The 27455-nt window shown below is 37.7% G+C and overlaps 3 protein-coding genes across 5 annotated transcripts; 2 read left to right on the forward strand and 1 right to left on the reverse strand.

The window, feature by feature from the left end:
• Positions 1-556: 556 nt before the first annotated feature.
• On the forward strand, positions 557-3754 carry LOC131771682 (uncharacterized). Its single transcript, XM_059087534.1, has 3 exons — positions 557-563; positions 2208-2375; positions 2903-3754. Exons 1-3 carry the CDS (start codon positions 557-559, stop codon positions 3067-3069), a joined length of 342 nt encoding a protein of 113 aa, XP_058943517.1. The 3' UTR covers positions 3070-3754.
• LOC131771588 (CUB domain-containing protein 2-like) lies at positions 3074-10491 on the reverse strand. Of its 2 annotated transcripts, XM_059087402.2 has the most exons (10): positions 10392-10491; positions 9301-9341; positions 8593-8637; positions 7914-8089; positions 7532-7700; positions 6588-6962; positions 6032-6222; positions 5654-5822; positions 4534-4641; positions 3074-4201 (listed from the first exon to the last, which is right to left on the reverse strand). In XM_059087402.2, the coding sequence occupies exons 2-10, from the start codon at positions 9314-9316 to the stop codon at positions 4044-4046; spliced, it is 1407 nt and encodes a 468-aa protein (XP_058943385.2). In that variant the 5' UTR covers positions 9317-9341; positions 10392-10491; the 3' UTR covers positions 3074-4043. The 2 variants fall into 2 exon arrangements, with proteins under 2 accessions (XP_058943385.2, XP_058943386.2); XM_059087403.2 differs by lacking the exons at positions 8593-8637; positions 9301-9341 and having other exon boundaries at positions 10392-10466.
• A 2634-nt stretch (positions 10492-13125) lies between these two features.
• On the forward strand, positions 13126-26847 carry LOC131771586 (protein mesh). 2 transcript variants are annotated; one of them, XM_066173543.1, is made up of 18 exons: positions 13126-13260; positions 13847-14260; positions 16675-16968; positions 17168-17302; positions 18143-18302; positions 18763-19017; positions 20071-20314; positions 20770-20954; positions 21340-21499; positions 21660-21889; positions 22298-22509; positions 22791-23007; positions 23201-23326; positions 23542-23817; positions 24052-24219; positions 24312-24488; positions 24864-25022; positions 25767-26847. In XM_066173543.1, exons 2-18 carry the CDS (start codon positions 14036-14038, stop codon positions 25970-25972), a joined length of 3429 nt encoding a protein of 1142 aa, XP_066029640.1. In that variant the 5' UTR covers positions 13126-13260; positions 13847-14035; the 3' UTR covers positions 25973-26847. The 2 variants fall into 2 exon arrangements, with proteins under 2 accessions (XP_066029640.1, XP_058943383.2); XM_059087400.2 differs by having other exon boundaries at positions 13221-13260; positions 13806-14260.
• The last annotated feature ends 608 nt before the right edge of the window (positions 26848-27455 follow it).

The following is a 27455-nucleotide window of genomic DNA, read 5'->3' on the forward strand; positions in this document are numbered from 1 at the left end:
AAATATAAATAAGATCAGAAGATAGGAGCTTTGCTTTTAAGTGAAACATTGTTTTCTTGTAAACTTTCTCTCGGCATCGCATACATATATGCTCGACGACAACCCAAAAAAAAAAAAAAAAGCTGAACGAAAAATGTCTCTAGGTATTTTAGATAGAGGCGTTCAATTTTCTTATTTTGTATTCATTCACAATTTTATCCGTTTCTTCACTTACAGACTGAACTCTGCCGATGTTTTTAAAGAGTAGATTAGTGTGGTTTTACCCTTTTTTATTAACTTCTTGTCAAAAGTGCGCTTCAGATGTGACATTAATGATCATTTACCCAATAAGTTCTCAGTTCTTCCTCTTTGAGGTTGTCGGAATGCCATTAGCCATTGGTCAGGCTACAAATGGAAACGAATTTTAATAAGATGTAAAAAACCATTGAGATTTTACCTCTAAGAAATATAAATTATGTAGGATTTCACAGCAAAACAAAGTTCAAAGCTAGCCGTTGATATAAGTAAAAATGATTATTTGCAGACACTTTTTCAATTAATTTCTTCAGAAGCAGTTATGGCAGGTTAGTTCATCCTTGATAAGATAAGATATATAAAGATAAATCCATCTCATATGTCGATTGTCAAATATTTCACGCCAACAATCAAGTTTTGTGAATAATTACTTAAAGAATAATTTTAGCTGTCTCCCGTCATCGGTCCGTGGCTAAATTTTTAAAGCTATCATGCCAGTCATATCTAATCGAGGACTTTCAGCAAGGTGTTTGAATTAAACTTGTTTTCGACGTTAAAGAAATGTGCGACTAAGCCGAACGAAGAACATTGTGATTGCAGTGAAGAGAATTAAGAATAAAAGAAAAACCATTTAAAACTATTTACAGGGAAAATGTGACAAAACTTTAATCGTGATCGGTGTTTTAAAGTCCACTTGCACTGAAGTCGATTTCACAAGACATTAACCAAAATATCATGCAATAAGCTTGTATGCGCGTTCTGTCTTAGTCGATCTGGAAGTGCCGAACATAGTAATAGTAAATATATATGGCTCTTACTTTAAAAGACAACGATTTACACCTTTTCTCTTCATGCCGCGGAAGTTAAGGAGGAAGAATAACTCTACGCAGTGTGAGGACGAATTTGTTGATATTTGTGCTTAGTTTCTAGACTGAGTGGAGAAGTTCGCCGAGAAGGGGTTGGTTTCATGCAATAAATGTCTTAACCCTTTACTCCCAGGAGTGACTAAAGTATCACTTCTCCCTAAGATATCCTTACATTATCCAGCAAACAGGCGATGAGAATACTCAAACTTATCAGGTAGAATTTGCCATCTATAGTTCTTGCACTAAATTATTGTAACCGGCAATTCACAAGGAAATGTCTCGCAGCTAAAGGAGAGAATTAAGAAGAAGAACTTGGGAGTGAAAAGGTTACACTAACACGAAATGAGAATCATGTCCGACGTAAACGCTAGATTTTGTCTTTTCCAGGTGAATAAATAGCGTAGATGTGTCTGGAACAGTCATTTCGAAATACACGTCTGGTAACGCCATTATCATTTCCAACTGCATTCAGTTAGCGTTATTGTCACTGGGTCGTGGGCTATTTTACTGTGTAATGCTGCGGCTCGAGTGATTTTTCAGATTCCAAAATTTGATCATATCACACCTGCACTTATCGACCTATATTGGCTCCCAGTAACGTTCAGAGTTCAGTTTAAATTGCTCCTCTTTGTTTACAAGTCATTACACAACCAAAGTTCTCCCTACATTAAAGATCTTTTGTCCCTGAAACCAGCTACTAATTATGCTCTTCGCTCGTCTGCTCAATCTCTTCTGTTCGTTCCAAAAGCGAACTGCTCTTCACTTAGGGATCGGGTCTTTGCTCATGCTGCACCTGTTTTATGGAACTCGCTGCCATTAACTATAAGAACAAGTAGTAGCCTCGCCATTTTTAAAAAGCAACTTAAAACGTTTCTATTTAGGAAAGCTTTCAGTTTGTTTCAATAGTTCTAATGTTTATTGCCTTTGAATATTTTAATTTTAATTGGTATAGAACTTTAACTTATGTAAAGCGCTTCTGAATATTGGTTATAGTTTTAGCGCTATATAAATTCCTTATCATTATCATTATTGTCTTTTCAGCCACCAAGTAAGCTTACACCGACTTCCAAAGATTGATAACAGTCAAGCCCACAAGACGATCCTAAGAGGTGGTTTTAGTGGGTCGTGGATTATTTTACTGTATTTCAGTAAGCTTACACCGACTTCCGAAGATGGATAAGAGTCAAGCCAACAAGACGATCCTAAGAGGCGGTTTCAACAGCTCAGCTGGTTGTCATGAGAAAGATAAAAATGCCTCTTGTAGCACTGAAATAGGTGCGTAAAGCTTCACTGTCATTCTGCACGATTGTGCATTAATTGGTAACATAGCGCCTCTGAGACATTAGACTCTGGAGTCCATGGTTTCAATTGGACGTTGGAGTTTGCAAACTCCTAGATATTTTAAAGTTTTCTCTCTTAGATGACCCTGGTCTTTTCCATCAATGTTGATATGTTTATACATCTAACCAAGTATTAAAACGTAATGGAGCCATTCACTTTCTCAAATCTTACAGAAAAAAGATGAATAAGCCAGGGTATAAAATGATCAAGTTATTTGACCTTCCTTTCATGCTACAAGAAAAAACAAAAAACCTGCACCTTTCGAAAGAGCATGCAGACGTTATTTACCCCTTAAGCTCTGTTATCAATCCTTCTCCCCCCCCCCCTTTTTTTTTGTTTGCTATTTTTCGTCTTTCGTAGATAAACGATTGATAAAAAAGATGGGTTTATTCAAATTCATTAATGGGCCACTTAATGAATAAAAAGAAATATTCTTGCTCTATTCCTGTCCCTTCTGCTAGGTCCCAGTTACGAAGAATGTGAGATAAACGTGGCGGTTGTAATTATAGTAATTCTTGTAATCGTGGGTTGGTTCATTGGATACCTGTTCCTCCAGAAGGTGCAAGAGAAAAAAGAGGAAGGGACTAGTTCGACACCACAGAAAAGACGGAATTTTAAAATACCATAATATGTCAAACTGATCAACTTTTAATATTAGTGATCATTTTAGTTATGGACTTCGTTTCACCTCGTCGAGGATGGCACAGTAGATATTGTACATTAGGAAAGGCAACAGATTTCTTGGTTTAGGTTATACTGTCAAGCTTTTTGGACCGCATCTTGCACAAAGTTTCATAGTATTCCAATGGTTTTTAGTTAAGTGACCAACAGAAACTTTCCTAAAGGTTATTAAGTAAGAATCAGTGAACAATAACACACTAGGATTTTGCACGGTTAGGGAGCTTTCATCCTGAACCACGCGATAGTTATCATGATCTTTCATTTTGGTTGGCTTTCACAACTAGTAACCGATGCTATATGTGACTATGATGAAAATCAACGAGGTAAATATCAAGAGAGAACGTGCAGACAGGAAAAAAGAGTTTCCTTTGAAAATAGAAACAAAAGTGTAAATGCTCTTGTCCTTGAAAGTAACGTCAAAATATTATGCGGCTCTTGTAGTGTTGTGTGAGAGGACGCGTTCTGTACACAGAGAAAGTATCTCTACTTGTAATAAAAAGTTTCCTGAAAGAAACATGTTTAAAATAAGGTGTCCTCCCTGAGCTGTAACAAAGTGACAAGATGAAGTTTTGTTTAAGTACCTTGAGTACAGAAGATGATTTGGATCTCCCTCACAAACGTGTATAAAGAAATCCATTCAAAAACATCCCAACGAGTCCTACTCTTAAAGTTATTGAAGGTATCCTTGACAAAACACTTCATTTCCAAATAAAAACTCTCTGGGATTCAAGTGTATAGTTAGCACCACTGACTAAGACTGCTTTCTCGATGTTACAAGTCCGTTGAGAGTGGAACAAACTTTGCACAATTATGTGAAATGCATGATAGTTTGAGTACATTCACGGGGCGTCCTTTTTTATTACCGCTGAAACAGTCCCAAATGTCAGTAATCGGAACTTAACACTCGAGGAAATCGGCAGGTCACTCCAGGCAACTAGAGAATACAACGAGGGCTAAATTTGTAAGAAACCATAAGAAACTGCTCACTTGCGTCTTTCCTATCGAGTTACGTGGAGTGTGAAGCGTCGGTGGATCGGTGCCTCCATTTGACGAAGGTTCCTCTGCCGTGCTAGATATATCTGAAAAGACAAAAAGAAGGCAAAACTGATTTGACCTATGCGAAAAATTTATACAAAATTCTAGTTACGATGTACATCGTTACAGTTTTAAACTCAAAAATTCTATGCTCTGTCTAACTTACATTTATTTACCGGTTTCAGCCTTTAAAACGTGGTGTTAAAATCGAACAATATCCCCTGATTTATTTGTTATAACCTTCTGTTTAAGAATGTGATAGTATTGTGTAAAGAAACTCCTTCATGTTCATCCCTATGGTTTCTCTTTTCATAAAAACTTCTTCAGCTCGAATTTAACTATTTACCAGGCAGAACATCAATGTAGGGCATCAAACCTGTTTTTGTGGTCTGTGAACTTTGTTCCTCACTGTCTTTGGCAGTTGTCGGCGTTGTTGTTGTAGATGACTCTGACCATGGACAGTTAACATTAGGAACAGACTCCCCTATTAATAAAAAAAACAACAACAAAAAACAAACAACCATCAAAAGAAGTAAATAGTAAAATATTGTACTAGGGCTGGTGCACAGATATGCCTGAATATTTAAGATGCAATCGAGCAATAACGTTAACCAATCGCGTTTCCTACAGGATCTTGGGCCGGCAAAAGGTGTTGATGATGAACGCATCACTCCGTCTACGTTGAAGCTTTGTTACATGTTACAATCACTCCCTTTAGGACACTGCTGTTATGGGTTTATATTTCAGATCATTCTTTCCTATGTAACTAAACCATCGAAGTTTCCAGAGAAAGTAGAGAACTGTGCACTGAACGTGCAAACGAAAAAGTTGCGGCGTATTTAAAGGAGCTATAAAACCAAGTGTTGGTCGTGAATTTTGGATATCTTAGCGTTTTTCCTGCATATTATTAAGGCATGATGCGTTAAAAACATTGCAATTTCATTGCCATGGGTTCCGATCTCATGATCACACCATACACCACAAATGCGAAATAAACAGAGCAGAAATAATTGTGACAGGTTTTAAAAAATTGATCCTTTTAATACAGTGATCGTTACTCTTGTACTCATTGGATATGAGATACATTAGTTATGAACGATTCATTTCCAATGCTTGTTCATGGAGAAGCTACTAAATATTCTTAAAAAAGGGGACCCAACTGGATAGATCAAGAAATTTGCAGGCAAAGGAAAATTTTCTTGTTTCGAAAGCTGAGTCTTTCAATTCCTAGTACCTTTAGTATCCTTGTTGTTATAAAAGGTACAATGGCAAACCGTGAATCAACACTAAAGACAATGAACATGTTGGGTGCTGCTTTTCAGGGGCTGCATCTCATTGGTTTGTGTCATTAAAGAATTTTGCAGATCAGACAGACAACCCCTGCACTTACTTGGCAATTTTGTTCATTGAGTCTTTGTACCTGTACCCACAAGTGCAATATATGAACTCATTTTAACTCTTGAGAAAATAGAACAATAAGTAAACAGATTACTCACATGCTTCTAAAGGTACAAATGTGTAAACTGCTTGAAATCCCTTCTTATTTGAATGACTATCAGATTTAAACGTCACCACGATATCACGTCCAAAAAGATTTTTCACCTTCCATTCACCCGGCTGTAATGTTCCACATTTCTTTTGCGCATTGTCTTTGCCGATAGCAACCTTGAAAAAAAAAACAGTTGTTTATAATTTTATACAAAAAAATGATGATTGTCTTTAGATTAGGAACGAGGGAATTCTTCAGTGGGTTGTTCGAAAACCTCACTGACCGAAAAAACCTTCAAGAGGTACCCTTATCCTACCTGACAATTACGATACATCATCAGCCCCTCTTATTTATCCACAGTTACTACAGTATAGAAATTACTCACCTCAACATAGTCGCAAGAGCACGAGCTTACACAATCTTCGAGATCAAAGTCCAGGAAATTTAGATAAATCTTGTACCCTGCAGGGATTGAAATATTCCAGCCGCACTGAATATTATCAGGATAATTGGCAGGGAAGTTCGGACTGGAAAACCATCCACTCGTGTTCGTCAGTTGTGTCATCTGAAGGCACGCTTTTGAGAAAAGTATAGGGTTAATGCAATATCTATTTGCGGAAATAAGAACATAGATTGAAACGGGAATGAAAAACTAAGAAATCAGTTACTCTGAGAAAAGAAAAAAATAGGTCAATAAGTAGGCTATAGCCAGATCATCACTTAAGGAGTGTTGTCTATTCGTTCGTATGGCTTAACTGATGTGACACTCCGAGCGACCGTTGTCCAAAGAAAAAGAGACTGTTTTCATAGTGTCCCGTTTTTTTCTTCTTCTCTCTTTTTTAAGCTAGACATACAACTGCTTTTGCATAGATGAGTTTAAAGGTATCCTACCTCACTTCCAATCGAATAAAAAGAATAAATAGATTTCAAATTCCACCAACCTTCATCACGAAATACATTATGATAATCCGCCACGAATCCTCTTGAGGTTTGCTCATTGGTCAACATGGACAAAGAGATTTGATTGTCCACTGAAATAAACGGTGTTACCGAAGAAAATGGACAAAGATGCTGATCGCCTACTGTGACTTCACCAATATCTAAACTACTACACAGACCGTCCTCGCATGGCGTGGACGACGAACCGCTGGGCGAGCAGATACCGAGGCATATCCTGTAAAATACGAGAGTAAACCGCGATCCGGCTGGTCCTGTTAAATTCCACGTGCACTCCATGTCACTCGGGTAGTTCAATGGGTAAAATGGACTGGTAATGGATCCTGAGGTTCCATTGGAATTGATATTTCTTGGGCAAACTGTAAGGGTTTATGTCAACAAATGGACTTTTCAGGGAATTCGTTTATCAGTTACTTCAAAATATAAACCCGCATTAGAAACGTCAAGACAATAAATTCTCTATTAGAAAAAAAAATCCCTGCAGCTTTAAGACTCGATTTAAAATGCCTGGTGAGGACTCGTAGCGGCATGCCCAAGTTTCAGGTCACCACGTATGAAATATAAACATTAACACTCTAACTCCCAAGATCTCGTTGGTAATTCTCCTTACTGTCTACCATACATTTCTTGTTGTGCTACTTTGGAGAATTTGGTATTGGATCAACTAATAATCCCCTTATTGATATTTTTCTTTTTTCTCATCACTTGTCTGCTTCATGTTGTCTTGATATTTTAAGGAGAAATTCTGTCTTGGTAACTCATGGGATTTAAAGGGTTGAGACTGTCAATGAAAGATTAAGAAAATCTTAATGATTTCTATCAGCATTGTCATGGTGCATAGTAGTTAAAAAAGATACAAAAAGCAGGATCGGAAATTCTCTTTAAGAAGTACGTTACCAAACATGATAAAATAAGAAAAACTACTTACAAGATGGATCAAGAAGCTTCTTGAAGGAAGCTTGGAAGGAGTTGCTTGTTTGAGTTGAACTGTATTCCACCCACATTTGCCTTCCAATTGAGCGGAACACAGAAGGACCTGGGTTTGAGCTGCACATTTTCTTCAAAAAGGTGCTCGTGTTGCTCCCACCATCTCGAATCTTTGGAATAATGGCAAGAATAGTCAGCGAAACTAGACTGTTGCGAAATGCTTAAAAAAAACGCAAAGGTCAATTTTATTATCGCACAGTACATTATCATTTGGTTTTTCCCGAGACAAATACTCACAACAACTGCTTCCAGAAGATTAACCATATTTTTTCACACAGTTATCCGCTTATGCAGCATAGCAATAAGAACGTGGCTATAATTACCTGTACATAGTCATTAACACAGTTTGTGTTACCAACAGAAGCGACGTTATTCTTTGATATAGTGAGTTTAACAGTATAGTTTTCAGGCACTGTGATCACCCATGAGCAAGTGTAGGCAGCACTAGCTTGTATAATCCGATCTCCGTCATACGGCACCTGAGCATTGCTGGAGCAGTCTGTAAAATAGAATACTTTTCGATGTAGTGTCGTACATCAAAGGAATATCAACTGTTGATATCCTCTTGCGTACATGCAATACCAAAACCAAAGTTATCCTTTCAGTCAGTCAAAACAAAGGGAAACATCATAAGGAGCCAATGAATTCCAGTAGTTAACGAGGTCACTCTGGCTCCTAACCAATCATAGAGCGTTATTTTGTACCATCTGACGCAAACTGACCAATCCTATGACATTATTGGAAAATTACCCATAATCTACTTCTTCCCTAAATGACCTTCCCTAAGTCATTTGGGACAATCGCTGCTAAATCTGAAGGATGCCAATTTGTTCCTCTGTAGTGTACCTTAAGTCTCACACCTTATGAGGAGTTAGTTTGATTAACGCTTTTTTTTGTTGAAATATTTATTCAGAAACATTTTAGGGTATAACAGCCACAAAGGCTTGAATAGCTTAAAAGGTGACTTGCTAATCATAAAAGTGACTAGCTGTGAATACATACCGAAGGCGAGTAGATTCTTGGACTGTGCAACAATGATAATAGATGCTGTCCAATGAAACAGATACATGAAGTATTTCAATTCAATAACACCAAGAGACATCTAAAGCACTAAATGAACAAATTTAGCCAACCAGGCTCGATTGGAAGCATGATGAATTTAACTAAATCCCGCATCAGCCTAGCAACTGACGGAAAAATGACAATATATATTTTTTGGCGCAATAAAAATATAATTAAACATTAGGAGCATTGAATGATACCCGTGAACTGTGAACAGAAAAGCCTAACGAAACGCTTCAGGCTTATCAGGCCTAAGGAATGGATTATCCTCCCATCCAGGGAAAGTGACAATACTTCAGGGCCCTTCATGCTAAAGAGACCGCCTGACTTGAGTGCAGACTAGTAAAGGAGCTTTGAGGTCAATACTGTGCATCAGTTACCATTTGAAGTAATTGTCTCTTCCCTAACTACACTGTTTCTTCAATAGCATATTCATGCCCCTGTAGGCTTTTTTTTACTCCATTATTTTATCATTTTAGGTTTTTAGAATTAAAAGTTACTTTTCCTTTGCTCTTTTAGAACACCAAAGGCAAATTCACCAAGTTAAACATTATCTTAGTTCCTTTCAATCGCTCATCGTGGGATGCGGAGAAAAAATAGAGAGAAAAAAATCCTTAAACCGTCGTAAGCACGGAAAAATATACGTACCAAAAAACCAAATCATAAAGGATACGTAATCACCATGACATCTTCGATTGATAAACATGAAATGAAAAAATTAAAAATGGTTTCTGTTAAATCAAGAACTCTGGAGCACTTAATTAAATTCAAAGGCACAATGTTACATTCAAAGACATTTCTGGGAAGAAATGGGTTACGATGTAATAGGGAACGCTACATGAATACAGATATATTTTTTATTTCTGATTCAACTATGCATGGCGTTCTCAATTTCGCACTTAGTGGTTGAATAAATTCATCAATAATAGATGTCTCGTTTACATAGGGAAAAATAAAATTATCACAGGATCAACTTGGTCACCAACATTAAAATTTGTTAAATCGCACGGAATACAAGATGATCCGGTTGCGTGACTGTGAAGGTGCAAAGGTGTCAACATCTACCGCTTTTCTAGCGACACCTAACATTTTTAAGTTTAAAGTTTAGACAAAAAGACGATATGAAGGAGGCAAAAATATTCAAATATGATTTAGATGAGGATGGATAACATGAAAACATAACTTTTGTTTCATTGGTAACCAGTTTTTGTTAACACGCTATTAACATTAACATTAAACATTCATTCCCCAATAGAGCTGATATCGACTGTCTTACCGCTGTCCTATCGACGAAAATAATCGGTCCAATCGACCAAATTTTCGTCCCAGAGTGAAATGAAAGTAGAGTTAGGTGTATAATTTAAGATACCTTCTAAAAACGAGGTCTCTATGCGAATTGTTTTGATAATATGTGACCACTATTGGAGAGTATCGGAAAGTATGTGTGTTGTACAAGTGCAATTTATTCTCAAGGAGTCCGCAATCAGAGGCCAAAATGTACACAAATTGGTCAATTTCTACTTTTTCTGCTGTGGCATTAGTAGAAAGAACCGATCATTTATTTGCTTCGAGCAGAAAATTTATCATTTTGTCTATAGCGTCCGAATGAATTTTGGGCGGATAGAACATGCGTTGTTGAAATACAGTGATACCAGATAATTCATCATTAATATTTCGATTTAAAACGCTCTCCTAAGCAAAATAAGTAAGTAAAATAAGAACACTGAAAGAGAATTTACCTCTATAAAACCTTTGTGACGAGAATCCAGTTTCTTGTTTCGTACCTTACGCGAATGAACGGAGGCATCACCAGCACACAATTGCGTGACTGGTGCAATTGCACGCTCATCGGTAATTTGAATTGCTAATATTGTGCAAAAGAAACGACCGCCTGTTGTGTGTTTTTGTTAAAAGCTACCGCTTAATTCAATGCATAGAACCTTCAAACGCAAAGGATTGCCCCTAAAAAGACTGCATGCGATATTCTACCTTCTCCAAACGGGAAAACTTGGTACATGCGTGGTGCTTGGTTTTATTTTCATATATTACTTTATATCATTTTATTTTATTTTATTTCGTCTGTTGGCTTGTTCTGTAAAAATTTTATTGTTTGGTTTATTACGTTCTTTTCATTCATTTGCATATTTCATTTAATCATGTTTTATTTAACATCATTTTTGGACTCAGCAGGATATAGATAGGGATTTTATGGATATTGAAAGATTTTCAGGGCATTCTGAGGGATTTTCTTTACCAAAAGAGAAGAAAAACTGCTTTTTACATTTCTCAATAAAGCAAAGGGGTTATGGGATATGATGTGTGCACCCAAACTTCGTGAGTGAGCTGTGTTTGTGTGGCTCTTAGTTTGCACCAGTAAGGGAGCAATCATTAGTTATCACCCTGAGGCCCCGTCCACACGTATCCGGATAAATTTGAAAACGGATAAATATTTATACGGTTACGGGTTCCGTCCACACGTAAACGGCGTTTTCACACACCGAAAACGGATCAATTTGAAAACGCTCTCCAGAGTGGATAAATTTGAAAACGCTGGCTAATCGTTGAAAACGATTTGAAAACGATGACGTAACAAGAAAATGAAAGTAAAATAAAATTTGAATTTCTCGTCATTCTGGCACCATCACCATTGATTTTGATTTTATCAGTGATGGGGTCAAAGTCACTGTTTTGCTTCAGGAAATTAGAAATATGTATTTTAAACACTGTTTCAACAGAAGTTACTTTGGCCCCTTCAAACTTAGCATTTAGTGGTTCAATTCTGCACATTTTGTTCAGTTCATCACGGCATTGTTTGACGTTTACGTGTGGACACCAAAAACGATTCACAAACGGCAACGTGTGGACGCGGATAAATTTGAAAACGGATAAATATTTATCCGTTTTCAAATTTATCCGGATACGTGTGGACGGGGCCTGAGGGGAGGGGGAGAGGGGGATTGCGGGGACGCAATGATTTTCAGGGGAAACGGAGGGAGGATCGCCAACAGAGTGCAAAGGAAGTCTTAAGAGAATTGATTGACAAATTGATGGGGGGGGGGAGGGGTCAAAAGAATATTGCAAAGCCTTATGGTGGGATGAGGTAAGTTTTACCCTGACGCAACCAAAATCCTTCGCCCATTACTTGACGAAAATGTTGCACTGCGTAGTGATGTAAAGTGCGCTAATATTGTCTTTTTTTGTCATAGATTGTATCAGATCGGTGTCTCAAGATTGCCTGTTACCTGTGATTCAAATCATTCGTTTTACGGAATAATTGTAAGTGTTGAAAACATTGTAGTTCCTGCTGATGTGAAGTTTCTAGGCCAGGGCCTCTTTTGAAGGAATCGTAAACGTAACTACCACATGTCAATCACAACTAACATGTCAGGTGAAAGAGAACTTATCGCTCCTCTCTTGTTTTCAGGTGGAGACAAATTAAATCTTGAAGTGATTCTCCATTCATTGCTTAAGCTAAGACTTCCTCAAACGAAATGATTTTTGGATTAAGAAAAACGGAATTTGAATCTTTATTGGAAAAAAGATGAAAGAAAAAAAAGAAGTTACTCGCAAAAAATTTACCAAAAGGAACACCATTTTCATCTGAAGTGTACCGACGAGGATTGTAGATCCATGCTTGATTGCTCAAACACTTCATAATCTTTTCGTTTTCCTCCTTTTTTACACCTGCGTCCGGTTCGATTGACCCTTCGATATTATGGGAGAAAAAAAAAAAGAAACATTGATGAAAACGATAAAGGATCTTTTCTATCCCACATAATGACTTAACGCTTCGATTTGCTTCTTAATTAAATTTTCAAAACAGCCTGTAAAATATGTATGAATACCCTTAGGGCTATCTATAAAGCTTTTAGATATATTTGGGAAGATTAAGTAGTGCGTGTTTGCTCACCATATCTTTTATACGCTGAAAGCCCAAATATGATTGGGCGTAATTAATCATAAACCGGAATTCAAATTCAGACTTCTTAAGTTTCTAACAGGATATAAAGAAACAAGAAACGACAAAAAACAAAAATTTAGCCGAAGCCTTGAGACTTTTCTCTGAAGCAAATTTATTCAACATCCATAAATAATTACGGTCACTTCGCGCTAATTTCTGAAATATAATGAATGTAGCCCTTTAAGCGAAAGCTTTAAAGGTTACACAAAAAGGGGCTTTTTTTTATAGAGTTCTGTATAAGTCCTTCTTCTGATTAGATTGGTCAGCTTTTTCATTTACGAATAGTTGTTTATTGGTGCTCCGTTCATAATTATGCTCAGGCGGATTGTCATCCCATCCAATCTACCAATATTCCATTTTTATAAGTGTTCGTTTTAGTCGAGCCTATTTGTCTCTGTTTAGAAACAACACCCACTATGTTTATGTAAATTCAAGATATTAACCCTTACGTAAAAAAACTGCGCACTATGCTATTGGTTTAAATGTCTTAACTTGGTGTGAAATAATTTCGACTGTCATCGTTAAGTGAACACAACACTTTTAACTTCGCTCTCTTAAAGTTTGTTCCTTCACCGCAAACACATTTCTCTTGTTTAATTCAGCCGGTTTCATAATTACTCAACTCTGCTACTGTAATTCGATGGTTGGTAAGTTTTGAAAGCATTGCAGTTTTTTAATGCCTTCTAAGAGTAATTTTTCATCTTTTAACTGCTCCCAACGAACCCACCTGCATCGCCTATAAGCATTCAAACAGTAAGTTTGCTCATCCCTTTGTAAAGCCAAGCGAGAAAGTTAAATTTCGTTCAGAAAGTTCTCTCAAACAGGGGTCATTATTCACACCGAGCGCCAGAAAAAACACGAGTAAACTTGAAAAGAATTCAAGCAGCAGAGCAATATTAAACAGGTGTTTTATCAATATTTGAAATTAGAATCAAAAGAGTAAATATGTCATCTATTCGAACAATAATGTAAGCTTTCAGGCTATAAGCTTTTCAGTGCTTTTCAACAACAGCACTCGAAAACAAGGCCCCAGGCATTGCGATAAACATTGATAGTCAGAACGTCTGAGTCAACTCACATTACACAGGCAGCTGATGTCCGATCTCCATTTTTTCACTTTCATTATTATGTTAATTAGTCACGTAAATGACCTTTTAAAAGTCCAAACATCATATGTCATTCGACCCACCAGCGCTTAATTAATTTTATCCCCGTTTGTGGTTATGGTCACAGTGCGTTTTGGACCACGAAGAAGGCGAACGAAGAATATTTGCAAAGACTGTGAAGCTTGGAAAGCAGAACTTGGTATTGATGAAGTTACGAATTCTCAAAGACTTTCCAAAGTGGACGAGACTAAACAATAGCAAGCTACTACGACGCCAGCACACCTGAAGCATACAACAGTATAAACAAATCTACAACATGCTAATCCGGCTGTTAGAAATGAGAACACTTCGTAAACTTATCTTTCTGGTCTTTGTGAAAACAATGGTTCGTTGCACCATCAGTGGTTGGTATACCTCGAAGTTATATCCTTTCGGTAAAGAAGCTGGCGACTCACCTTTGCCTGTGCGAGATGATGTGAGCTCAGACGCAATTTCAACACCGCCGTTTCATTTCTTCGAACTGAAGGTCGAATCGTTTTACGTAAGTATCGGGCAGGAAAAAGTAATATTTTAAGGAGTGAGAATATATCTCCTAGCGATCTTTTGTAAATCAATCATTTGATTTGAATCTTCTTGAATACTTTGAATTTTCACTCAAACGAGTCTGATTCACTGAGTCGGTAGATTACAGAAGAGAAATTTTTGTTTTCCTTCTTCCCTTAGGCTTTTTTATTTCTCTTTTATAAACAAAATCAGATGGCTTCATAGAGAAGGAGTTACGAGTTCTTGGGACCAGGCCAACATATTCAAAAGTTCATTGATTCAAAATGTGAACGAATCTACATGAGAGTTGAACTGCAAGCGTCAATAGATATTGTGAGCGGACGGCAAATTTACCTCTTATTTCTTTTCTTTTCCTTTCAAGCTTTGAATAGATTCAGTAGAAAAATAAAACATTCACAAAGGATGCAAATTTTGCTATATTTTATGCTCAAACCGGGATGATTAACAGACATTAAAATTCAATTTCTGCCGTTCGCTCAGCGTTTGTATCAACGCGCTTTTCACGAACTTAGCTATCATCTTAACTTTAGATAGAGCATATACGTAGACTAGCTTTAACGTCGGGTAGTCATTGAACGTAACTGTATGTGTGGTGCATGCTAGCAAGTCCTGTTTATTGTTGAATTATTTCAACTGCCAGGGAATACTTTGTTTTCTTATTGATAATGCATACTCAAAGTATCCACTTCCACCAGAGTTTTTCTCGTGTATTCACCAGTGAGTGTTATGAAATACATACCTGTCATTTTTTTTTCACCACCATTTCGTATGAACAAACATCTAATGGTCATTGCAGGTTTATGCGGCCCTTTAGGGTAATTCCTAGTTTTCTCTTTGCGGTAAAATTTGATAATTTTTGTAACTTTCAATTTACTACAGTTTTCAAGTCAAATACCACCTCTCTGATTTTAAAAGCAATGTAAACAGTACGTTGAGGAATTCTACTAGTTTTTTTAAAATATTTTTGAGTGCCCCTTTACTGTAAAACGGTTGGGTTGACCGTTGTTACCGAATGGTAGGCGGCAAGGCTCACGTATTTTGATTACGCAAACGCATAGCGTTTTCTATAATCGAAATCTGAATCACAGACATCGCAGCTCACTATATGGAAGAATTATTTTTGTGACCAAAGTAAATAATTGATGTATATTTTAGGATTGAGCTCGCCGTCAACATCAGGCGACTCTCATAAAGATTATGTGTACGATGCTTGAAAAAGGCGAGGGAAAATGTTTGAGGACGACCAAAGTACCACCAAAGTAAATAATTGATGTATACTTCAGGATTGAGCTCGCTGTCAACATCGGGTGACTCTCATAACTTGAAAAAGTTGCTTGAAAAAGGCGAAGAAAAATGTATGAAGACGAAGTAAGGGGTCATTTTTTCTTGGCACCCTACAGGGTACATGAATTGAAGAGTTTGAAATACAGGATTTTTTCTGTATACCAAGACGCAATTAGAAAATAACATCAGATGGAGTGCAGGAGAGTGCATGTTAACATATCTTTTGAATCATAATTCAGTGATACTTTTTTTTGAAGAATTCGTCGTAACTGCGATGAAACAGTCTATATAAGCGTACAATGTGTCATAACAGAATTTGAAATTCTGGTGAAAGGAAACTTTGCTTAACAATTATTTTGGTACATTTTTTTGACACCTTCTGGAAAATTCGGCAATTATCCGTTTGCTAATTAAAACCGATGTTCGAAGCTATACTTCCAAATCTACAAAATTAAGTTCCCCGCGTGCTTCTTTAATCTGCTTAAATGTTTAACGTAGCTATACATATTACATGACGTGACGTCCAAATTCTTATTAAATCAACAACTTCCTCGTGGGGAAAATAACCGCGGGTAAACGCTTTTGCATGAAAAGAAGCTTAATCTATTTGCCTAGGGCTGATTTTTATCTTCCGTGGCATTCGCCGTCGTTGATGATTTTAAAATCAGCTGAGGAACCGATTTTGAAGTTGTTATCTTTGCAGAGTAAAATCGTTAACAAGGGGCTAAACCGGGGAAATTACAAAAAAATGTTTGCTAAGCCGAATAAGAATATTTTTACAAGGGTTTCAATAGCTCGTAATATAAGCGGCTGCTTATTGGCGGCTGTGCCGAAAGGCGATCCTAATAAAGAAAGCTAGCTCGCGGCTAAAAAGACGGCAGCAACCGTCTGTTATTGAAGTCGCTGGTTTTAGGATAACAATTCTCTGATACTTCATTTTCCATCATATGATTTGTTTCGTTTCTTCAGAAACATAAGGAAATCGTATGAAGAACATTCCATTAAGTTAACTGCTTCAGTATCATGATAATGGTAAAAAGACGAGTTGTAATCAACAGTCTGTCTCTTTATATTAAGTTTAATCTAGCTGGAAATCTCGTCCACTAGGTACATGAAAATGGAATCATCTCGTTTGGTTCTTCGTTGAAATCCCAAGAGCCATCATCTTTTCCGCTTAACAGCCACGAGTACGTAGCCGCACCATATTGGGCCGATGTATATACAAAAAGAGGAGGTAGGGTCTGGTATCGAGTTACTACCGCACAAGCAATCATTTCTAGGGCAGCGAGAGACGTCATCCGCGCATTTCCACGCGACACAAAATTTGTGGCAAACTGGGTTGCCATCGTTACATGGAATGAAGTCTCATTCTATGGAGCCAGTGGTATATACACAAAGAATGTAAGTGACAGTGTTTGAGCATTCTTGAGAAAAGTGAATTTTTTCATTTGTTCATCTCATATATAGCGGTATTCTTTCGTTGGTAAGTGGCGAATTCGCCCCACTGCAATCACTCGCTTCGATTGCTCGCAAAGGTGGTTGGGGGCGAACTTGCAATGGGGCGAATTCACCATAAACCCTTTCGTTTCTTGTCTTTCAGACAAACACATTCCAAGTTGTCATAGCTAGTGGAGAGCATATGACATTTGTCTCATACATCTACGATAACCTTTCTTGGACAACTGGTACCTTGCATGGAGGGAACAATCGAGGTTTGGGAGGCAAAGCAGCAAAGGTATTTACCAAGGACTTTCATTTAGTAGGCTGGAAATTTATCTTTTAAAAATTTTTAAATTAAAATTTTTTTTTATATTTTTGGAAATTTATCTACATCAATAGAGTGTCGAAAGTTATCCGGGACCACTTTCGTTTTGTATTATTTGGCTGAGTGACTGTTTCACTCGAAAACTTGCACCACTTTCATATGCAAGCAATGAGATACAAAGCTAAAACCCATCGCAGTTTCGTCACTCGTGTTTCCCAGAGCTTTGACAGTTTGCTTATTCTTACTTCCAATTCTCATTAGTCGACTAAGATTGTTTCCTTTATTCCGATCATTGACTGTTGTGATCACTTTGGTTTTGGTTTGGCGACGCTCAAACGAAATCCTCCCTAAAATAATGAGATTTAATCTTTTTCAGTTCTTCCAGAACGTACAAGGAGGTTGCTTTTAAAATTTTTCATTACTTGTAATCATAAAGGGTTTCAAAGATTTTTCGTAGTCTCAACGTATTCTAGGTAACTGCAACTGGGGTTTAAAAGGATTTAAATAATATGGAATCAAGGCAATGATATTCATAACAAAAAGCAACCATCTTTGCCTGAATTTTGTGATGTTTGCATGAGAAAAGATGAATTAAACGGATGAATGAAAGAACAAGCGTAAGTAACAAAAGAACAAGCGAGCGAACGAAGGAAAAGAAGGGATGAATGACGATCAATTGGGAAATAAATTGGACAGATTAAAAATATTTTACTACCTTTGACGCATTTATTCATTTGACGATTAATAATATTATTAAAAACAGTAATGGAAGAACCCAGTACAAGATTCTTCATTTTCATATTTACAAAGGTTGGCTTTAGCTTCGGATCTTCATACCAAAATGTACCATTCTCCGGGTCAAAAGAACTTTTGAGTCTAGTAAACAGAACTAACTGTGGTCAGCCGGGTGTTTGGCTGTTCAAAGTTGATACCGAAAAAGATATGAACGAAAAAAGATGCGAAACCTCAGGTAAGACTGAAATCCTGAAGAAACACTTTTACCCTTTTAAGGTCATAACTGTATGTTTTCTCTCTCTTTTATCGATTCATTGCCCACTCTCTAATCAGATTGACATCGTTATCTTTGAGAGCCCAAAAAGTTAATCTCCGTTTGATTTTCAAGGCTTTGCAAACTACATTGCTGTAGAATGTCATCTCATTACTGACATTTAGAGCATGTATTCACATCCTATGTTGGTGTTTAACTGGTTTAGAAAGGCACAATGAAAAATTCTAGTTGCTCAAGTTTAGCTCCTAAGGCCGAGACTATAAGATGACGTAAAGGACTAGCCCGTCTTAAGTAACATCGTGCCATTCCCAAAAAAAAGTTTTAGCAAACATCGCCCTCCAGTCGAATAGAAATAGTGCGTCCATAAAAGGTGTATTCTTGGAGTAACTACTTCCTTTTACAATTGTTATTAACATCCAAGGCACAGTATCCATTCATTCGGCCGGTGGAAAGCTAAACAGTGGCTCCAACATCCTCATCACTGGACTGTGCTATTGGCCCGGTGTTGAGTTGCGATGCGAATTTGGCGATATCGGTGTAGCCAAAGGATACAAAGTCAACGAAACGAAAGCCATTTGTACCGTTCCTTTGTTACCTACGAGAAAACAACAATCCGTCTTTTACATCTACCCGAATGAAAATGATGATTTAATGTTTGCGCAAGAATTTGACCTGGGTAAGTATCATGGAAACTAAAATCTTTTAAACCTCGTTGCGTTCAGCAAATTTCAAATTCTGACTAAGTTTTTTTGTCAAACAGGCTAATTTTTCAAAATTTCCTAAAGCTAGATTCAATAATAATGTGGGAAAAGATGTTTTTCGTCTTGCCACGAGCGTGGGACAAAGAAAAAAAGTCTCCATGAGGAATCGAACCTCAGAACTTCGGATTTCGTGCTTCGATGCTCTACCATTAAGCCACGCTCGTGACATGACGAAAAATATCTTTCTCTGTTTCTTTACCGAGCTCAAAACTTACCATCTCTCTTATTGTATTCACAAACATGACACTATCGACATTGCTGATCCTAGCTGTATGCAGGGCGCCAGTCACATGAACTTCGTGGTACACTTCGCTCACCGTAGAGTCTCGGCTGTGCCTCAATGGTTGAGCATCGGAGCGCGGAATTCGTGGGTCTGAGGTTTGATTCCTCATGGGGACTCAGAATTTTTCCTTTGTCTCATGCTCGTGACAAGACGAAAAACATCTTTCTCTATTTCTTATCCGAGCCATCTTATCTACCATCTCTGTTATTCTATTAACAGTAGTAATAATTTTTAGTATGCCTAGGAAATTTTTAGAACATTTTGTTTACCATACTATCCCAATAATTTTTTGTTGTCGATATTGTAACTTTGTGTTGATGATTGCTGTTGTCATATTGCTTATTATAAAATAATTCAAATAGTACGCGCGCTCTGATTGGCCATAAAACCATTTTACATCTTCGCGTCGTGGTTTCCTACGCATATCTCGTGTTCTCTCAACCTCCCGCGTGTTTACATCAGGCTATGTAAACACGGATACCATTTTACATTTCTTCATTCTCCTTCTTCTACTTCTTGTGGTGCTATTATTCTGGTCAGGGTCTTTAGAGGTGATACAGCTTTTGATAAATTTAGATGTGACTATATCTCTACATCGAAGCAAAGTAACAATAATCATTCGTTTAACAAACAAGAGGAAGGCAATTACCTGCTCTAAATGAGCATTTATCATATTGGATTTCAGAACCTGGTTTTCTTGACGATACCGCTGTGCAGAGAAAGGCTCCAGATACATGGACCACAGGGAACCGAGTAAACATCACCTGGAATGTCTCAGACCTGGCAGCTGACTTGCCAGTGACAATAGAGATTATAAATCTATCATACAATCAAAGTGGTAGAGAATTTCATAATTATACTACAGTCGTGTTTAGCCAGCCGAACACGGGGAAAGCCGAGTTTGATCTGCCTCTTATGGAAAATTTTAGGTGAGTTGATAATACATTTTCCATGGTTTTTGTTATTTGTAGGAACAGAATGAACTAAACCGTGATTTGCTATAATTTCCAGTAATTTTTAACCCTGTTTAATTTAGGTCCAGGGGGCAAAAACCTGCTTGAAATTTATTGTTATCACATAATCAGGCTTTTTTCAATTGTAATGGGATATCGGTGACAATACTAATCCATTCCACGCTCCAACATTTCTTGTCCAGAGCATAGAATTTCACGGGCATTTAGTAGAAAACATCGCATCTAACCTTTCACGTAGCGTTTGTAGCTTGGAGACAATCGTTTAAATTTTAGAAAATCGAACAAAAGTAACGATATTCACTTCAATTGATTCTCTTGCTCATATCGATTGCACATAACCTGAGTCAGATTCATCGCTATACGAATATTCCAACTTGTGTTTCTTCATTGCATTTCTCCTTTTCCCTTAGAAAGAACCCAAATATACCAGAAACGTTGCAGATGGTTCGGGTTCGAAGCTTGGTTGGAAACAGTTACAACAAGTTCGTGGCAAGGGAGTGGATCGGAAGTGAACTCTTCCTGCTAACAAATCAGACTGCGGCCAACGGAAGCTGCTCAAGTTGGCTACAAAATCAAACGCATTCTCTCATGACAAGTGAGTATATAATGTGCATTCTAATAATATATAGGTCCCAAACGAACGCCCATAGTTTTAAAACCTTTTAACTTCCAAGATCTAATCGTTAATACTCCACTCTAACCGCTACTCATTTCCTTGTAAACTAGTTAAGAGAATTTCATTTTAGATTCCACATAAAAACTTCTACCTGATATATTTAAGTATTCTCATTACCTGTTTGCTGGATAAAGTACGGATATAAAAGGAAGAAGTTGCACGTTAATTACTTCTTGGACTTAAAGTGAAGTCGTTGCTCTTTGCTGGCGTAACCAGAACGTTGTTAAGGGTAGATGAAATAATACAACCTTGCCATCCTTCACGGAGGAATCAAGTATTATTAATATCTCAAATTTTTCACCAGCAAGTAATAACCACTTAACACCCTGCCCCAAGACTCGACGACAGATGAACGCAGACATTGGAATTTTCAGGGAACACGACTTGTGCGATACAAATATCTTGCCTCTTTGTAAATTCTACTATAGAAAGGTCGAAACATGCTACAAAACAACAGTTACGAGGTAGGTAAAAATATAAAATGCTGATAAACATTACTCAGGATCAAGTATTATCAAACTTGAAAATGCTACTCTGAATTCTCTTTATCAGTTTGTTATTGCTACATGTTGTGACCATCTTTCCAGCCACAATTTAATCGTTGCCTTTGTGGGTGTCTTCCAGCGATCGAGGAATAACGCGAGCATGTTGCTATGACAAGGAAGGAGAATTGACTGCAGGGCCACCTGGCGAGTTCGTAAATCAAAACAAACACGCTGTCACGAGCGGATCAATATTCCCTTCCATATGGGACAAAATCATTCCTTATCTGCAGTGCTGTATGTTTTCTAACAATTGCTTTAAATATCAAGAGCTGACGACATCTGAAACGCGATATCTCCCTCCTAACATTGGCAAGTATTGCTCGATGTTGTCGATCTACTAGATACTGATTCAACTGATACCCTGAGGAATTATCATGTGTATGCAGTGTGTTGCTCTTTCTAGACAAACACAGAAATCCCTGTCTTTATTTCAAGGACTGAATCCAAGTTATAAGATAAAAAAAAACTTTAACAGGGTTTTTAAAACTATGGCAAAGCCAAGTTGGTGTCAGCATTAATTTTTTCTTTAGTTTTATTGCTTTACGTATGAGGTTACTGCTGATAACTTTCCGCCAGCTTTTCCTTGGGGACAAATCTAAACTAAGCTTATTTTTAAGTCCTTTATCAATTTAAAACACAACCAGTTGTAACTGATTGAGGGTAGCTCCACTCAGGAGGCAGTCTGATTTAAAAATGACATTTTCATTTCGATTTTAGGAGCAGCATTCGGTGATCCCCATATTCAAACTTTAGATGGTGTGGAATATACGTTTAATGGTTTTGGCGAGTATACAGTCCTCAACGTCGACAATACACGGTTTCTTCTCCAAGGGAGAATGCAACCTTTGAAAGGTGAGAAAAGTGGAGAAGCACCTGCGACAGTTTTCACTGCGTTCGCCATGAAAGAGCAAAAAAGTAGCCTTATTCAGGTGAGTTTTTCTCGGGTTTCAAACTCTGCGTAAATATGGCTTGATTCTCACTGAATACTTTAGGTTAGTCTTCTTATGAAGAGCCTTCGTCTTCCTACTGCACCCTGTTTTAGCGTAAGATAGATCGGGAATGGGGTAGGAAAGTGAAAATAAAAGTTTTACCATCAATAACTATTCAGTTAGAGGGTTGGTGTGATCTAAAGTAATAGATAAACTGGGTTGTGTCGCTTATAGAAAAAAATGAACAAAATTGACATAAACTGTATTTTCTTATCCCGTAGATGCAACTAAATGAACGGCAAACAATAGACATTCTTGTCGACAGAAAATTGGTCATTTTTGATCACGAACTACAATCTAGAGGAGTGCTTGTTAAGAACAGCCTTCGTGAAAACAATCCAAGAGTAATTGCTGCCTTTACTTCAGGGATTACTGTATATGTTGAAAATGCCGCACCAGTTTTGCAGATGGCTGTAGTTGTCCCTGTAAAGTTCAAAGGTGAGTGAATTCTTCAAATGTAAACCTAGAAAGGTGAACGGTTGAACAATGTGGATGGTTGAAACAGTCTCAGGAATTTTGTCCTTATCATTTTTATCAACTTTAGCTGCTTTTTATTTTAAGAGGAAACGCTGCACTTCATGGTAAACCGTTTAATGTTTCGTCTGAATCTGAACGATTTGCACTCTTACAGGAAAAACAAGCGGTCTTCTCGGCTATTGGGACGACAATAGTGATAAGGAGTATCTTCTACCAAACAACGAAGTCCTCAGCACCGCGTCAACCATGTCCGAGTTACACTACAAGTTTGGTCAGCAATGTATGTCTCTCTTATCCTGTAGTCATTAATGTTCACAACAGATTAATCAGCACAGTTGTGCTGGCTTCAAAACACTACCGAAGCATAGGGAAAACTACAACTTTAAGTTTGTAAATAAAGCTTAGCAAGGAGCTACGAAAAAAATTGGCAACAGTACATAAGAGGGTTCATGATGAGATGTCAATTTTCTTTTTTTCCTTCAATCGTTCATTTAGGGGTGACGAAAGAGATCGATTCTCTGTTCATGTACGGCCCAGAAGAGGCTCATAGGGACTTTTTTTATCCTTCTTATATCCCAACGTTTATGGAAGGATATTATCCAATAACATCCAAGATGAAAAGTGGCATGAAAAAGAGGGCGCTCAAGACGTGCGACCACTCATTTCAATGCATATTTGACATCGCAATAACAGGGAGATTTGGAATCGGCCAGGCTACCAAGGAGTTCCAAGAATGGTTAATGGGCATGAAAAGGGATTTACATGATGAAGGTGAGACAAATGCGAGCATGAAATCAAACTCATGTTTTTTGTTCCGTCTTTTTGAGTTAAGCATCACCTTTTATGAAGAAGGCAAAGTTTTAAATCTCAATACACCTGTCGTACTGTCTCATCGCAAATACGTATAGCTACTAGCACGCCACGCAGCCTGGTAAGCAATAAAGGGAACTTCCTTGGAAACTAAGTAGCAGCTGGATAACTTTGAATTAAATCTTGCCTCTGAAGGATGTAACGTTGTATTGAGCCTTGATCGTGGGTTTGTACGAAGGGACGTCTCAGGAGATCAAGTAACGCATCATTTTACTTGTAACAATGGTTACACAATGGTTGGAAAAGACAAAATGTCTTGCCGTGGAGGGGTCTGGGATGGATCAAAACCAACCTGCATAAAAGGTTAGTGAATGTGACAATGCGAACACATATAAGATAATGGTTTTGAATCAGTCATATTTAAGTAACTTAACTCAATATGTTTTGTCTGACAGCTTCGAAAGGGTGCGAGCAGTTTTCGACATCATTTAAAAACGGGCACTTCACTGGTCAAGGTAACAAAGCAGGCGATCGATACAAATTCCAGTGCGACTCATCATACACGCTCGTAGGTAAAAATGAAATTGTCTGCGAGAATGGGGAATGGAGCGGAGAAGTTCCTTCTTGCAAAGGTAGTTAAATCTTTAAGATATCTCATTAAATCGAGCCCCAGACCTTGGGATGCTCCTCCCCTGAGCTACAAAGAACTCAGTGGTAAGTTAGGCTCTTTGAGGAGGGAGAAGGAAGCCTCAGTGGGATATTTACTCTCCCACCGTAAGGCAGTCTCTTAGTTTATCAGAGTATGGTTCTCCGTCATTCTCTCTGCGCCACTGGCAAAATTTCCTGCATGCCACTGACCTGAAATTTCTTGGACAGATACGTTATGAGCAAGAAACTCACAGTATTTCTGGTTTCTTACTTATAAAGACTTTGTATTGCATTCTGAGGGCCGCACCTGGCCTGCCTTTATAATTCCTAGCAAACATAAATTCATTTTTTCTCCTCAGCTAAGTGCTCTCAAATAAAATTAAACAATTCTCAAGTTACAGTCGGGAACGGAGGCCAACTTATCATCCAATGCAACCCGGGATATACTTTGTCCGGATCCAGAGTAATAAGCTGTCTGAATGGAATACTGAATGGAACACTGCCTTCTTGCACAAAAGGTGCCGTTAAATAAAACATATTATTATCTTAATTCTGTCTATAATCATTACATACGAATATTACCTCCAAGCTGCTATAACATTAATCAAGAATGAACGAGGCTTAAGTTATTTTGGTTTCAAACTCGCCTTACACGGCTGCAGGACAACTCTAACAAGAGGGCAAGAACATCCAATTTTGCATAGCATCAACCAATCAGCGAAAGAAAAAACGTGGCTCAGCGATCATAACTGAGGACGTCGAATCCAAATATCGGTGCACTAAATCCCAAAGCCAGAATAACTGTCCGTTTACCCTCCATAACTTCGGTGCAGTATTTCACCGACAATTGTCTTGTTCAGCGACTGTCCTCGCCCGCATTTTCACAATGCATGATTAGCAGTCTTTCCCAAACGTTTACTCTGACGGTATCACTTAATTTAGATGGCTTCTATTAAAATTTCATATCGGCTTATGTTCACCCGTCCACATGTCACTGCTGGGCAAAAATTTCCACATTCTCAATTGGTCACTATTCTTGTTCACATTTCGAGAGCCAGCGAGATGTGCTTTTAACTCTCCAGGCTGGCTCACTTTTCCGCGCAGCACCAGCCGCTTGGTGCAAAATGAAAGAACCTGCAACCCCAGGCTTTCGGGAATTTGTGATAGTCCCTGTTCTGAACTCCTATCGCTCATTCTGAGGGTTTGATTAGCTACATGACCGTATAATAAATGATATTTATCTTATTTTATTGCTTTTTAAGGGTACAATTTTACAGCTCCGATCCTGAAAGCCTCCGAAAAGAAGAAAAATTCCATGATTGTCATCGTAATTGGAGTGTTAGTCCTCTTCATAGCCATTCTTGTAATCATGTTGACGATTTACTTGGTCAGAAAACATCACAGGAGGAAGGACACCCAAGTGCAAAAAAAGCCGGACGAGGACGATAACGAGTGCGTGGCAGTGTGAGAATAAGGAAAGTCAAATAATCAGCACGAACTTAATTCAACATATTTTGCTCCTGATTTCAGGTCGAAACCAAAGGAAATTCACAATTCTACGGCCCTCAAGTTCATACTACTTGCGTTTGAGTAAAATCATTCTTATCCTCACCCTGCAAAGCCGTCGAATGACGGGTAAAAAATTGCCCGAGAAATTTCCCTCATGCCAGTCAAATACTAATGCGTTCTCTCAGAACAACAAATAGAATATCAGGAGAGCATGAAACTGTGATGGTATTTGAGATAAGTTAAGCTGCTGCAACCTCATAAAACAATTTATAATTATGGCTGTAATGAAACTGCAATCTCACTAAGATCACAGAGTAAGGTTGCTTTATTCACTCAGACGCCTCCGCGCTGTCGTATTCACGTGTATTGATGTTTCCATTGTTGGAACTTTCTTGGAGGAACTACTTAGGTGTGGGTACTTCCATTAAAATAAACACAGCTCGTTCGAAGAAAAGAAATAGACAGCGTACAAATGATCGACACGGATATTAATCGCTTATGCAAAGTGTATTTCTTAGACGTCCTTTTATAGAAAGTTTTCAATCGAGAATTTATAGTTCAGCAAAATATGTTAGGCCAGTTTTAATTGAATGATATTATAAGATATATAAATTATGGCGACAAACAAAAATACATGCATGAAACATCGTTCTTAAGATTCTCCCGAAATTATAATTGCTCAAATATCCCGCTCTGAATGCCAGTTTTATTTCAGTTTTTCCAAATATTTAAGATAGCTGACAATCAAAGAATATTCACAAGACTTCATATAATAATCTTCTTTCCAGTAAAGATTGTTATTTTTCATTTGGTAAATACATTTGCCTAACTGAATAAAGTTGACTTAAGAATCAGGAAGCAATGTATAATCAATAAATGTTTCCCTTGAATCCTCTTTGTCTGTAAGCCTTCTCGTTCCTTTCTAGTTTGTTATTTTCATTTTGATGCTTTCGTATCTCAGCAAACTAAAAATTTGTTGTTTCCTTTGGGGTGAAGGCATGATTTACAAGTCTTTACAAACCACACAAAATTTGGATAGTTTTAATTCAAGGCACTAAACCAAAGACCTCTGACTGTGAATATATGAAAATCATATATGTGAACTGCGGATTAAGAACTTAATATGAAAGCCATCTTCGCAGTAATGAACGCCACTTAAGCAGTAAGTATGAAATAAGGCCTGGTTTTCATGTATTCACAGTCATTCATCAATCCACACTTCTCGGGTTTATTAAGAACAAACATGATGTCAGCTCCCAGTTGGCTTGTTAGCTCAGTTGGTAGAGCACTGCACCGGTATCGCAAAGGTCAAGGGATGCAAATCTCGTACAGGCCTGAATTTTTTTTCAGGTTTTATTTTCACTACTGCTTAACTAGTGTTCATTACTGCGGAGGTCGCTTTCATATATATTTCCAAAGAGAACTGTTTGGATTTAATAATA

The sequence above is a fragment of the Pocillopora verrucosa genome, chromosome 1 (assembly GCF_036669915.1).
Source record: "Pocillopora verrucosa isolate sample1 chromosome 1, ASM3666991v2, whole genome shotgun sequence".
NCBI classification, from domain to species: Eukaryota; Metazoa; Cnidaria; class Anthozoa; order Scleractinia; family Pocilloporidae; genus Pocillopora; species Pocillopora verrucosa.